Source organism: Fundulus heteroclitus, unplaced genomic scaffold (assembly GCF_011125445.2).
Source record: "Fundulus heteroclitus isolate FHET01 unplaced genomic scaffold, MU-UCD_Fhet_4.1 scaffold_153, whole genome shotgun sequence".
Classification (NCBI taxonomy): domain Eukaryota; kingdom Metazoa; phylum Chordata; class Actinopteri; order Cyprinodontiformes; family Fundulidae; genus Fundulus; species Fundulus heteroclitus.
The window spans coordinates 75861-90819 of NW_023396565.1; the positions used below are offsets into that span (position 1 = coordinate 75861).

At 40.8% G+C, this 14959-nt stretch overlaps 1 protein-coding gene across 1 annotated transcript; it reads left to right on the forward strand.

Moving 5' to 3' along the window:
• The first annotated feature begins 4378 nt into the window (after window positions 1-4378).
• Window positions 4379-5861, forward strand: LOC105925108 (ladderlectin). Its single transcript, XM_036129299.1, has 6 exons — window positions 4379-4468; window positions 4557-4649; window positions 4733-4762; window positions 5290-5396; window positions 5511-5645; window positions 5730-5861. The coding sequence occupies exons 2-6, from the start codon at window positions 4589-4591 to the stop codon at window positions 5859-5861; spliced, it is 465 nt and encodes a 154-aa protein (XP_035985192.1). The 5' UTR covers window positions 4379-4468; window positions 4557-4588.
• Window positions 5862-14959: the final 9098 nt, after the last annotated feature.

Genomic DNA, 14959 nt, shown 5'->3' on the forward strand with positions numbered 1-14959 from the left:
GTACGCCAGCACGCTAGAGCGACCAGATAAGGACGTCTATCTGAGGAAATGTTCCGTGATCGACAATATGGACCCCTATGCCTTCCACGGTGCCTTGTTTAGCCGTAATCCTGATGATTGGCCAAATGTGGAGCACGGCGACATCGTGCATTACCTGGTGTTCGGTGAAAACCCTCTGCACACTCTCGAGGAAATGAGAGCCTACAAGGGTCTAGAGGCTCACAACCAGTTCACATCTGGTTGGGTACGAGATGGCGGAACAGTTCTGAAGCTACAAGTCCTTGGAGTCTCATGTGGAGTTTACGAATGGATAGGTTCAGGAGCTGCAGATCTTAAAGCCAGCAAACAGTGGGAACACAGCAACTCGTTTAAAGGTAAGTTGTGCTCAGACGGGCTCTGGCGCATGCTAACCGTTAGCGCTAACAACCACTCACGCATGTAATGTACTTTTAACTAGCTGCTATGTGTTTCAAACGTTTAGAACACACTCTCATTGACATCGGGATACTGTGGAAAGTTATGTTCGGTCGACTTACAGCCGCGATCCAAGCGAGCCGACGACTCTTTGTTATCTCTGTAACTCGTTCAAAGGTAAGCTGCGCTCAGACGGGCTCTGGCGCATGCTAACCGTTAGTGCTAACAACCACTCACGCATGTAATGTACTTTTAACTAGCTGCTATGTGTTTCAAACGTTTAGAACACACTCTCATTGACATCGGGATACTGTGGAAAGTTATGTTTGTCGACTTACAGCCGCGGTCCAAGCGAGCCGACGACTCTTTGTTATCGCTAACAGTTGTTCTCCGTGGTTGCGCCTCCAGGCAGGAAAGTGGTGGAAAATTAACCCGTTTCTATGTTTTTCCCATGGCGATCATGCGTTGCGCTGTTACAGCCCACAATACAGCAACGGTTTACATGTTTTAAATACTTAACAGTTAATTACCTGTGACAAAGTGAGCACCGCAGACTCTGGCGTATTCCAGCTTAACACCGTCCAAATCGGCCCTGGATATCCGTGTCAGCCATAGGCGACGGCGTTGTTCAGAGAGCTGTTTTGTTTTTTCGCACTGATTCGCTATCACGGCTGGTAGGCGATAGAAAGAGCGTTGTTCTCCACCTCCACGGGCCGTGCAACCAACCATTAAACACGTTTTCACCATTGTTCACTTACAATACTGCCTAAGGCGTAATGCAATGCGGGTCAACGGTGCGAAACGACTGCCACCCAATATGGCGGACGCGCAGAGTAGTCACGTGAGCGTGACGTCAGCTGAAAACCCTCCATTCACGGCAGTTTTCGGTGTTGCCTGTAAATTACCGTGAACAGCCGTTAACCTGAACTTCCACGACAATCTACAGTGCCGCATAGTGACGAAAATCACACTTTTCATGCAGTGTGCAGGTGTGCGGGCCCTCGTCATCTGCAGACACCTGCGGAACAAGGCAGAGAAGGCAGAACCGCCAGAAACTGCGCAGATCTGCCGGCTGAGTCCTGACAGTTTTAAGTCTAGTCTTAAAGGTAGAAAGGGTGTTTGCCTCACAGACCAAAGCTGAGAGTTGGTTCCACAGGAGAGGAGCCTGATAACTTAAGGATCTTTCTCCCATTCTACTTTTAGAGACTCTAGGAACCACCAGTAGACCTGTAGTCATCCACAGATGAATCTGAAACCTGACTTTAACTCTTCAAACAGGTCAATGCTCTGTAACTGCTAACACAAACATTTTCCAGCATTTTCTAAACAGAAGGGGAAGATTATCGATAGATCTGTAATCAGTGTGGATCTTGTTCAAGAGTATTTTTTAGGCTTAAATAAAGTAACAAGCATCATTCAAATGAACAAACTTAAATTAATAATGAAGTACAGTTAGCTTGAAATTGGCTGTTTTGCTTTGCAGATTAAAATTTGATGCATGCCTGCAAAACTTACTGAAATTTCAAGACCTTGATAAATGTATTATATATGTATACTCAGATACTGCACAATGTAGAGCTTAGTAAGGACGATTTAGCGATTTGGAAAACCGTCAGAGGAAATTTATTTTCTTAACCTCTGTTTTATCTTAAGAGAATTTAACAAAAAGTTACCTTGTATTTTTCAGTCGGCATTTCCAGAATCCAAAACCCAAATGGGCAAGTATGCCAAATTATTCTATTTCTGACAGGACACTATTCAAAATGAACATTCCACTGAACTTCAGTGTTGTTTTTGGCAGCCATCTTAGTTTTAGTCTTAGTTTTAGTCTTCAGGATGAAAATTATTGTTAGTTTTAGTCACATTTCAGTCATTACTAAACAAAATAGTTTTAGTCCAGTTTCATCGACTAAAATTCAAAAGTCTAGTTTTAGTCAGTCTTGTGTTGCAGTTCATAAAGCAACAGTTAACCTCAACAATTTTGAATTATAACCAGATTCCTTACCAGACTGACAGCTTTTTTAACAATTAAATAACTTAAACAAGTGATACAAATGAATGAATGAATGATGATGAAATAATTTACTTTATATGTTTTGTGACAGTTTGTATTCAGAAGTTTTAATAAAAGAATGAAGTATTTTAAGTATCGTTTATTTATTTATTTTGTATTAATACATAACCTCACTGTATTCGTTTATAATATTCGCTATAACATGATAGCGTGACATTTGTGTCAATAATCTTCTAGCATAGGTTATTATGCGTGGTGGGATGGGGGCCCCCAAATCAAATTCTGCTTGGGGCCCCCAAAGGGCTCAGGCCGGCACTGCACAGGAGGGAAGTGGGGAGAGCGGCTGCAGATAAATCCTTCATTCAGAACCAGTCATGGCTGCACGCTGGATCAGAAAACAGTTCTGCTGACCAGATCCAGTTTAAAAAGCCTCTTATTCCGTTTATAGGTTTCGTTCTTATAAAAAGGCATGCTGCCTTGCGCTTGAATTCTTTTAAGGGTCATTTTAACAACTTGTAACAGCGGGGAGTTCAGCTTAGATCCGTTATTCCTCCTGTTCCCTCTATAAGGAGCCCTTTAAACTCTTTATTTGTGCATTTTTCCCACCGCGCAGCGCACCAATCGGGGGAAAATCCGCCCACCTCACCGCCTCAATCCGGTATCATTAAGAATAAATTATGCTGATACCAGACGTTACCAAAAAAGGTGTTTTTTCCACCGTCACTTAGCTAAAAAGGAGGATGTACAGTTAATCATCGCATCCCTGGATCATTTCGCGTCTGCTGAACGTCAAGCCTGGAGGCTAAACCGAAGGCATAAATTGCCACGCATTAGTAACGCGTGGCCACTACTTAACATCGTGTAAAAAATACACTATACAAAAAACTCCAATGAAAAATTAAAGTTTCTCATGTGAAGCCCACAGGGGAAGGCATATCAGCAAATTGCAATTAAATAACAAATTAAAAGCAGCCAATAATAAATGTAGGAACTCAAAAGGATTTGTTCTCTTTGGAAATCCACATGCTGACCAGTTTATGGATATAAACATTTCTATTAGTAAGTAACCAACAGAGGTGTTTAAAATGATCACTAGAACATAATGTGTGTAGGGATAATGATTGAATGGAAACTTTACCAGGCTGTCCCATTACCACAGTGAATGAGCTGGAGGAGAGGACACTGGTTAGACCCACCAGAGCAGAAGTTGTACATGGACTCTGGCTCAGCCACTGACAACTCAGCCAGATTTGGCTCAACCACCAAAAGCCTTTGCAGGACGCAAGGAGTGGGCTAGGAGTGTGTCTCTGCAGTCCTCAGTGCAACACATTCTTTTTTCCACTTCCCAAAATTACTCAAAAATCTAAATTGGAAGGATGCAGAAAGGCCTGGGAAGAACTTAAGGAAAGAACAAAGTGATGACAATGCATAAACACAGAAGGAACATGGAAGGTTTTGGAAAAAAAAGACAAAAGGAATACAAAGCAAACAAAAAAAACCCTAGTGAACACTATAATGTTTTTTGTCCTTCAATGTCTCTTTAGAGGGAGAATTTTACAAAAAACTTTTAAACAACATATTTGTCTCAAAGATTAAATAGTTTGAAAGGGTAAAACAAATAATCTGCAACATTCTTGTATCTCCTTTAGGGCATTTACAGTGTTCCTGAACATCTGTTACCATCAACAGCTCTGAAACAATCGTCTTCATTGCCAGCTGACCTTTCACTGGTGAAGATCACTTTTCTTTCCAACACATTAAGTTCCTCTTCTTGTAACAGCATTGCAAAAACCCTTTTTGCAGCAACCTCCGCAGCCATGAATGGCACAAAATATAATTTGTGGATTTTGCTCTATGCTGAATTACGAAACAAGTTCAGAACCAGATCTGATCAAGGAGGGAAATTCTGTAGAATTACTTTGTGTCATTTCCTCATTTTGTGGATGATGGCATGTTCAGAAGCTGTATAAGTAGCCTGTGATTCCGTGGTGAAGGCAAGCTGTTGCTGGCTGATTCAGGAAACAGATCTTTCTGCATCAGGTTGGCTGATAACATTTCTGCTTATCTTTTTCAACATTATGAGATTGAATGTTCTTAACATGTTTGCTTTATTTTGACTTGATTTCAGTTTTCAAATCTGTATCATCTCATCACCTCATCATGAAGCTGCTGGCTGTGTGTGTCCTGGTTTTCTCTGTGATGGCTCGGACCAGAGCTGACCGTGAGAATTTCTTAAGTATTCAATTTATGTAGCGAGACTAAGACACAAATAATCTCACTAACTCCTGTTTATAATGTCCACAGCTGAACCAGATGATGGCTCCACTGATCCAGGTCAGTGGGTCTTTTTTCTCATTGTTTTATTTCCTCAGCGTGAGGATTAGGAGCCCTAACTAATCCATAATAAATAAAATATTTATATCTCTTTGTAGTATCAAAAATAAAAAATACTTTTTCTTCAGATTATGCAGTTGACATATTAAAATGTATTCTCTGATTCTTGCAAACAACATGCAAACTTCTATGTATTTCTGGGTTATGTTTTTGTGATTATGTGATCACAAAAACAGTTAAACCTTTTACCCCTATTATAAGCTTCTAGTTAGCAGTTCAGCATATCACCATCAACGGCTCTTTGCTTTAATTGAGAGACCATTTTAAACAAATCAAATCAAGTTGTCTTATTATTGATTGTCACTAACTAGGAATTTAACTTTGTTATTATTACTATGTTATCTCTTTTAATACATTAGATTTTATTTTGTGACAGAATGTCATAACCTGTCACAAAATAAAGTCAATACAAGACTAATGGAACATAAATTGTCTTTAACCGAGACTCTCCATCTTTTTGTCATCAGAAGAAGTTGACTTGGTCCAGAGATCTTCTTGTCCTCACGGCTGGTCTCGATTCGGGTATCGCTGCTTTCGCTATGTTTCCAGACCCATGACCTGGGCTAGAGCTGAGGTGATTTCTATCAACATTGTGCTTTCCTTTTTATTTCACTCTCTCCTGTTTCAAAGTTCTTTATCAACAACACCCAGCTACTAATTCTCCACATTATGCTGTGTTTGTCTGTAGAGACACTGTCTGTCCATGGGAGCAAACCTGGCATCAGTTCATGACACGAACGAATACCATCAGGTTCAGTCTCTGATAAAAATGGCAACTTACAAGTCCGAACTGACATGGATTGGAGGCACCAATGCACAGGAGGTATTTTAACCAGTAAAGTTTATTTATTAAGTATCTTGTGAAACATTGGATGAAACATGTCATCTATTGAATTCTTTCTTTCAGACGAGCATTTGGTTTTGGAGCGATGGAAGCCCTCTCCGCTATACAAACTGGTGTCACGGAGAGCCTAATAATGGGAGAAACATGCAGCACTGTTTGGTGATGAACGATTCAGGTAAAAAACATCTCACATGAGTGTTGATTTTTGGGGGGACATAAAAAGTTTCAGAATATCAACCTTTCCCATAATTATGATAATGTGTAGAACCCTTCAGGGTTTTGTTTCTGTGATGTTGACTGATTTGTTCTCTTAATCAAAGGTGAAAAGTGCTGGGATGACCAGAGCTGTTCTGTCCGTCGTCCTTCTGTCTGCGCCAAGAAAATCTGATCAGTTTTAGGTTCACAAAGATGCTTAAAACAGAATCCAGTCGAAGATCCTTGTTACGTGTTTCTGTTAACCTGCCTTTTTACAGCCTGGTGGCTATCCTAAAAGGTATTTCTTCTTTGCTTGATATAATTTCTCATTGATGGTACCCAGTGAATAAAGCCACAAATAAACAGCAGGTGGTTTTCTTCTTTCTAATTAGAGCAGACTGGGTATAAAAATTTTCATTTAAGACAAACTTTCTTGTTTTCTTTGGCCTTGCCAAAATAAACATTTTAAGCATAAAAAAGATTGTGTGTGGTTTATTTTCCACCTTTGATTTATTAATTTTTAACTATTGTTTTATTTCACCTTTGCACACAAACAAAACATTTACAGTAATATTTTGCACCTGCATGGGTAAACGCCACTGACTTAACCTTTTTTTTTTATCCCTTTCAGTAACCAAAAAAGAAAAGAAAAGAAAAACAAAAATCACAATATCTCTTTTTAGTTCATCTTTTAAACTATTAGAAACCATCTAGTAGTTTCAAAACCCTTTTTCTGTAGTTAAACTCTGTGGAAATAGGAGGAAAGGCTTGAAACTGAAGTTCTGACATAAGGTATATCACCCTTGGTATCTCATTTGCTCAAGGATGTGTCTGTGAAAGAGAGAGGAGAGGTGAGGAGCAGAGCTGCGGTTGAAGGTGGATATACAATATTGGATGAATTGAAGGGTTCACTGTTCTGACGTGTAATACTGGCCAGGAAAAGGAAGAAGGAGGACCAAGGTTGTTTCCAGATGAGGTGCGATATGGAGGACCAATCCTGCCATAATTCAGAACACATACAGAAATAAAGAAAATGACTCAATAAAAATAAATACAATGCCAACAAGTAGCTAAAATATAAAATTGTGTGCAATTAAAGGCAAAAATTTATAAATGGAAGACATTTATTCAATAGTTGATCTAATTAATAAGTTACAAATGAATATCTCTATTTCAATATTTACTGCCGTATTTTATCTTTTTAACTTTAGTACATGTCGTATATTTAAGCCACTCATTTTCAGTCATCTGTTTTTCTTGAACTCTTTATTTAATCTTTGTCCATTTATTACAAGTGATTTTTTTCTCCTTACCCCTTTTTAAATAAACAACCCATTTTCAAGCATTAATTTTTTGTAAACAATTTATTTTCTCCTTGTGTAATTATGAGAAGTGTATTTTCCCCCACCCCTTTTTAATTCAAACCACTTATTTTCAATCACACATTTTGCCATTTTATTTTCTCCTTTTGCATTTATTGCACGTGATTTTTCCCTCACCTTTTTTATTTAACACTCATTTTCAGTCGTTATTTACTCTTTGTATATTTATTACATGTGATTTTTCCTCCACTCCTTTTATTTTTTTCATATTTATTTAAAACCATATATATTTAAAATAAATTTTATTATCCTTTTAATTCTTAAACACTGACATATTTGCACCTCTAATATATCCCTGGGTCAATAGATTTCTTCCAGCCCTTTTATTTATGTCCCCTCTTTTTCCACTTGGACTTTTCCCAATGGTCTTTTTATACTTCGTCTTTTTTCCACATGGTATGACTGTGCAGTTGTAGATGTAAAAACAGATGGGGTGGTGTTTGGAAAAGTGTCACCGCTTCAGCTTGTTGCCTATTGGCTGAGCTCAAGCCTGTAGGAAGTAGCTGCTGAGTGCCTGGCTGGGGTACAAAGGAGCTAGCTGTAGCGGGTAACATCTCTCACGATTGTTAATGAATTTAGAAGTGTTGGATTTGGCAGTAGAGTAGCACAGTTAGCAGCAGATAGTACAGTTGGTCAGAATATTTTACAGCATCGGGTTGACTAACTGAGAGAAAGCTTGAGTCTACAGGAGCACGGATTATCACGGAGGCTTCGAGTAGCTGTCAAAATAAAAGCATAGGGTTAGAGACAGACTATTCTTCACATCTAATCAGACAAAACATTATTTTAATTATCAGCTTAAACCCTTTGTTGTTCAATTATACACTGTTTAAAGTTACTTAATGTTTATTAAATAACCCTGTGTCTGTTAGGTATTGTCTGGTGATGATAAAAAGAAGTTAAGCTAAGGAACTATTTACATGCAAAAACAAACCAAAGACAAAACAAAAGTGGTTGGTCATAATCAGAATATTCCGGTGAATCCTTGTTCACTGCAGATCTGATAAAAGAAAAACATGGAGTGAATTTAAAAACATTTGGCATGTGTTTCAATCCATTAACAATGCAAAGCCCAAGTTAAACAAAACATTATTTGATGAAATAATATTTTGTTTAAGTTTGTGACGGGGTTCACAAGTTCACATGATAAGCCTGTGTAGCTTTCTTTTTGTCAGGATGGTAGAATTCATAGGTGGTGGGTCCTAGCTGTCGGCTGATGGTATAGGGCCCTTGCCATTTTGCCAAAAGCTTGCTGGTGGATGAAGGCAGGAGAAGCAACACTTTCTGTCCAGGGCTTAAGACCCTTTGACGTGCCTGCTGGTCATACCACCTCTTTTGCTTCTGCTGGGCCTGCAGCAGGTTGTTTTCAGCTTCCTTCTGGTATTCAGCAAGCCGACCTCTCATCTGCAGCACATACTGGACCACACCTTTGGCAATGGATGAGGTCTCTGATGCAACCCAGCTTTTCCTCAGCAGGTCAAGTGGCCCTTGAACATCCCATCCATACAGAAGTTCAAATGGGGAGAACCCAGTTGATGCTTGCAGCACCTCACGATAGGCGAAGAGAAGGAATGGTAACCAGCGGTCCCAATCTCTGCCAGTGTCATTCACAAACTTCTGCAGCATCCTCTTCAGCGTCTTGTTGAACCTTTCAACCAATCCATCAGTTTGCGGATGGTAAGGAGTCGTCCTGATGGCTGAGATCTCAAGCTGTTTATGAAAGAGTTTTAGGAGATTAGAGGTGAAATTTGTTTCCTGGTCTGTCAAAATCTGATCTGGGATTCCAACTCTTGAAAACAGCTGGACCAGAGCTTGAACTACCACAGGAGCAGTAATGGTATGTAGTGGAAAAGCCTCTGGAAATCTGGTGGCATAGTCACATACTACCAGGATGTACTGATGACCACGCCCACTCTTCACTAGGGGTCCAACAATGTCCATTGCAACCTTACGAAAAGGAGTGGAGACAACAGGTAGTGGCTGGAGGGGCGCCCGATCTGATTTCCGAGTAGGAGGAGTCTTCTGGCATATGGGACAAGAAGCACATAATGCATTAATGTCATTATACATTGATGGCCAGAAAAAACGTGAGCTGACGCGCATAAATGTTTTGTGACGCCTCAAGTGCCCTGCCCATGGAATGGTGTGTGCCAAATGCATGACAAGTGCCCTACAGCTAGTTGGAACTACCAACCGTTGTTTTTCATTACAAGCATACAACACTCCATCTTTTAACACAAAGGTTTCTCTTCCTCTCCACTTATCAGTTTTTTCTTCCACTCGGTCAAACAGAGGTTGTAAAGACACATCCTGTTTCTGTAGAGTAGCAATATTTTCAGGTATTTTCCACATGTCTTCCACTATTAAATCTGCTGACACATTTCCACTCAGCATTAACTTTTTCTCAAATTTTCTTTGCCTTCTGGATTTTCTAGTTCTTGTTGAAACCTCAAACAAACTCTCATCAAATTCAGGTAGGGACTCAACTTGTTCTTTGGCCTGAGAACGGGTAATCACAGGCCAAAGAACAAGTTGAGTAATCCATGGCAGCATAGGCCTCCAGCGCTTTCCCAGAAAGGAGTGGAATGAGACGGCACGCCCATTCACTCTCTGGCCACCTCCAGGTCTTGGCAATGCGCTCAAACCGCAGCAGATAGTTTTCCAGGTCTTCTCCTAATTGATAAGGTGGAATCTTTGGATCAGTGGTGTAACTTACTGACTGAAGTTGATGGCTTGGATCACTGTCATCATCATCACCACCATCATTGTCGCCACTTTGCTCTGCACAAACTCCTGACTGAAGGTGAGGGCGTGGTACCTGCTGTGGTTGCTGCAGAGACATCCTAAGATTTCGTAATTCCTTCAGCAGCCCATTCTCTCGCTTTTGCTGACCTGCCATAAAGTCCTTCATCAAAGTGAGAAACTCACTGCCAGATGCACTTGATCCACTGGGGACAGGCTTTGGTTCACCTTCCTCATCTGATCCATCCGTCGTTGGCATGCTCTCTCATGCTGTGTCAGCCACCTGTTCCTCCATCTTTGATTGTGATCGAAGGCCAGTTCTTTGCTTCAACCGATGCGATCCTCTTCTCCGGCTCGCCATAGTCCCACTCCTGACACCATATGTGACGGGGTTCTTCTATGCTTGGTCAAACATAAATGACTGGCCAAGGCCAGAGATCACTTTAGTGGAATTTATTCAGTTTTTCTTTCAGGTGAGCCAAAGATGGCAGGTGCAGAATATATACAAGGACGTCCAGGTAGGTTAAAAAAGAGACAAAAAAAACCAGTACCTTCCATGTTACAGGCATTCACCCTCAGTGTAACATCTCCAGAGTCTAACCACAGACTGCCTCCATGTGGAGCAGAGCCCTGCTTTTAAAGCCACAGGCTCCGCCCACAGGAAGTTCAAACAAGCAAACAACAACAACAAAAAAAAAAACAGATAAACTCAAACTCAAATAAATTAAAGTATACAAAATAATAATAATAATGAGGAAAAAATAAACTTACAATCAAAAATACAGTACTCAATTTAACAAAACAGTCATGTGATAACATCACATCATCATGTGACTCCCTCCCAGCACACCACAGTCCAGAAACACGCCTGCTTGAAAACAGAAAGGGGAACATGTTTGAAACTGAAAATAAAAGGTTATAATGAATGCTAACTGAAGCAGGAACACCGTGTGTACACCCACAATGAACCACATCAGTTTAGCTGCAACAAAAAGTAAGTTAGAGATGGTGTATGTGCCTGAGTATGTGTGTGCAGACGTGCTCGCATGCTGATGTGGACTTATAACTACGTGATGGCTCGTGACGGCTCCTCCGTCACACCGTTAGAGAACCAAAGTTCACCTTAAAGAATGTGAATCGTGGTTAAATTAGCTTAACTAATTCAGAACAACATTTGAGGAGTTTCAACCCAATTTACAATGCAAAGCACAAGTTAACCAGAACATTATTTTGAGAAAATAACATTCTGGTTACTGATTTAGCCAGTAAAGTCATTTAAACCCTTATGACCGAGTTTGTTAATGCGATTCTCCCTCCGGGCGTCTGGGGTCGCTGTAACAAATCAGTGGCTAAAAGGTTACAGCATAAAGTTATGAAAACTGCCTTTATACCAACATTAATATTCAATATTAATGTGGGGATAAGGCTCATAGCACCATCGAAGGATGGCGGAGCCCAACGATTAAGCTTTGTGCTTTAAAACGACTCCTTCTGAAATGTCCGGGACCGGACGTTAGCGAGACTAATAGCATTAAGGCTAGCCTGTGCTACCTGTTAGCTCACGCTAACTTTGTTCTAAAGTTCTAAACCCTTGTACACATGGTGCTTTGTTCTAAAGCACCATGTGTACAAGGGTTTACAAGACAATTCCCAATAAACCTTTTAACTTCACCCTCAGCTCGCTGCCCAACCTGTTGATGCCTCATGTGTGAGTTTTGTCCACTTTGGCCGTTCCAGGAAGGACGTTAAAGCAGGGAGAATTGTTGGTTTCTTCTTTGCAGGCGAGCGCTTAGCTCTCCAGCTCTGAGCTAACCAACATGCGTGTTTCTGCGGTCTAGCAGAAACACGCATGTGTGGTCGGAACCGATGTCCATTCAATAGTCTGATCGCTCAGCTAGTCTGGTGAGGGGAGGCATCCACCATCTCGCGTCTGCTCTCCTGCAACAGCTGACAAAATAAAACAAGGCTGTTTCGGCAATCTGTACTTTGTGGCTGGTTTGCTCAGCGGTCAGAGTGAAACTTAGCTCTGTTACAGTGTGTTATTTATCCAGATTGAGTCAGGTCCTCTGCTTCCCCTTGATCATTCCATTGAAATAGCCGATGAGTTCAGCAGACTCTGGGTCAAGCATGGCTTGTGTACAGTTCATGGGCCTGTGCAGGGCCCATAGTCTGAGCAGCTTGGAGAGGGTCGAGGGTCGCAGAAGAGAAGAGCTGAAGAGATCTGCAAAAGTGAGAGAGGGGCTCTGAGAAGGTCTGAACCTGCAGAAGTTAAAGAGTCTCAGAAGTGTGCTGTCACTTTATCTGTGGGGAGTGGTCACAGCTGGCCTCCTGCTGAGAGAAGGGCAGTCCCAGCTGACTCCCTCTCCTTTGCGGCTGTGTCTCCTTATGTTTGCAGCAGGATAGAATTATTTTTGTCACCTCTTCCCTACTGTTCAGAATCCTATCTGAGATCAATTATTCATCATGGTGTTATTATGGCATAACACTTTGTAAATAGGTATGTAGCAAATTAATGATATCATCCAAGGATGATTTCTGCCCTGATAGCCGATAGAGCTTAGTTTCTTATACAAATTTCATATGGAATTTTATGATTAAAGTTCATAGATAAGGTATGAGGTATGAGTGTACATTTGCAGCGGTGACTTTTCCCCACATGCTCTCTGTCGTTGTATATGACAACACAGCAAAGAGGGGGAAGTTTTCCTTTCATCCTATCACTGAGTGGGTCACTGGTGCTGAATTCACAAGAAATTTAAAATCTCTCTGATGGTCTATGTTGATATGGAAGTTTGGTTGTGTTTTGTTTGTCCCTTGATCATGTTGACTCTCTCCCTTTTACCTCTGTCCATTTTACTCATTGTCTTCTTTTTTTTCCTTTCTACATTATCTTTTCCTGCCTTTTACTTTATTTTTGAATTTCTCTCCCTTTTGTCTCTAGGCCCACTTTCACTGGCTCGTAATGGCCGTGCAGCGGATGGCTCCGCTCACTTATGACTGTTTCAAGAGCACTTTTTTCAGGGCCAGTCCTGTTCCTGTGGCTCTGCAGAAGACCAAGATCTCTCTGTGCTGAATCAGGGGAGTGAACGCCCCTCTTTTTAGTGATTGGCCCAGGGGCAAGGAGAAATTAGGTTTTCTCTGAGAAAGTCAAGAAAAGCTCAACGGTGACGACTTTAATATTTTTATTTTTTATTTTTTTCCCCCCAGTGTCCTGTCTAGCAATGTGGCAATATGAATTGATGTCTTAATGCTAATTAGAGCTCAACAGATTTTGCTTTCACAAGTAGAGCAAACAGCTTTCGCCATCGTGCTCGGCTTGATTTATGCATGTAAATAGCTTTATTGTAATTCCTGCAGGGAGAATTTCAAATTATATGGACACTACAATAATAAAGTAGGAGAGTAAAGGAAGAACAAGAAGAGAAAAAAAAGAAAGAGAAAAGGTGAAATAAAGAGATAAAAGGGAGAGAATGATTGTCGGTTCGTGGCCTTTTGAGGCTGGAGTTTCAGCAGGAATGATGACGAAGCCGCAGCATGTGGAAGTAGTAATATATTTATTTGTTGGTAGCAGCATTCACTCTAACAACCAACCAATAACCAACCAACCAACAACCAACTTGGTTTACAGACACAATCACTGCCTTAAATACCCTCTGCTGATTAAGGGTTAAACCATTCTGCACTAAACAATTTACTACTAACTTTACCTATAAAATATTTACATAATACAACTACACATATACACATTCCCACCTATTTTTTATAAATATTTTATCTTTTAAACCCACACCTAAAAAACCCTTAAAACAAACGTGCAAAAGTTCCCCCCTGCTTTTCCCATGGTCTCTCCCGGAACCTATAAATGGTGTCTGGACCCCCGGGGAAGCATTTGTCCAAACACCCTGGAGAGGACATAAAAAACAGGTAAGTCACCACATGCTAACACTCTGTCTCATCTCACTTCTCACAGATTCTATACCATTTGCTTAAGTTTCCAGACAGTAGACCTTAGCTCCAGTAAACAATTCTTCTTATCACAGAGCCCACACCATTTCCCAATGAGGAGCAGCTGTGCAGAGCCTGAACAAAAGGCTACATGCTAGTGATGGCGAGATGAAGCCTCATGAGGCATTGAACCACTCAGCCAACTGGTTCGAGAAAAAGTTCATTTCTTGACGGTTCATGTGCACACAGCACCACCTACTGGCAAGTTGTGTAATCACAGCCAGCTGGATCTTAACACGTGTGATGCATTGAATTTTTGTCTATTATGACTCTTGGGAATGACTTCACAAAAGGTGTAGGACGAAATCATTTGTCTACATAAATTTTGTATACACATGTGTATAATAAAACATTGTTTCAATGTATTGTCTGTGTGTAATTATTCCCAAAATAGTAGTGACATGATATGGCATGTTGTGTAATAATGTTTTTCTGTGACTCTAGAAAAATGGCATAGGCTTAATCAGGCAGAGGACAATGAAAGTGCTTGTGGAACTAGGCAGGGGGTAGTGAATAGGCTAATGCTTGTGTAACTTGGATGATTTCATGCATTTTTATTAAGAAACAACAATTTCTCCACAGTTTTTGGTTTCAAATGATTTCTCTTTTTTGATACTACTTCTCCAACCTTTGAAAAGACACGCTCACATGGCACAGATGATGCCGGGGTGCATAAATAAATAAGTGCAAGTATGTACAGATTGGGGTACTGTGATCGATGATTAGCCCAGTACTATACGGTCCCACAGTTTCCCCTCAGCAACAACACTGAAGCACACAGAGGTTCCCGCTGCGTCTTTACGCACGATCCAGCTGCTGATGTCTCCTCTCTTTTCAGCTCAATGCAATTCTAGACAGTAACAGTTTATAACCTATATCACCTTTCACAGCAACAGGTTTCTCATCTCAGTCAACCAGACAAATCTCTATTGCTCTCCTCAGTGCGCTCTGGGCGGTGAGGTGGGAGGA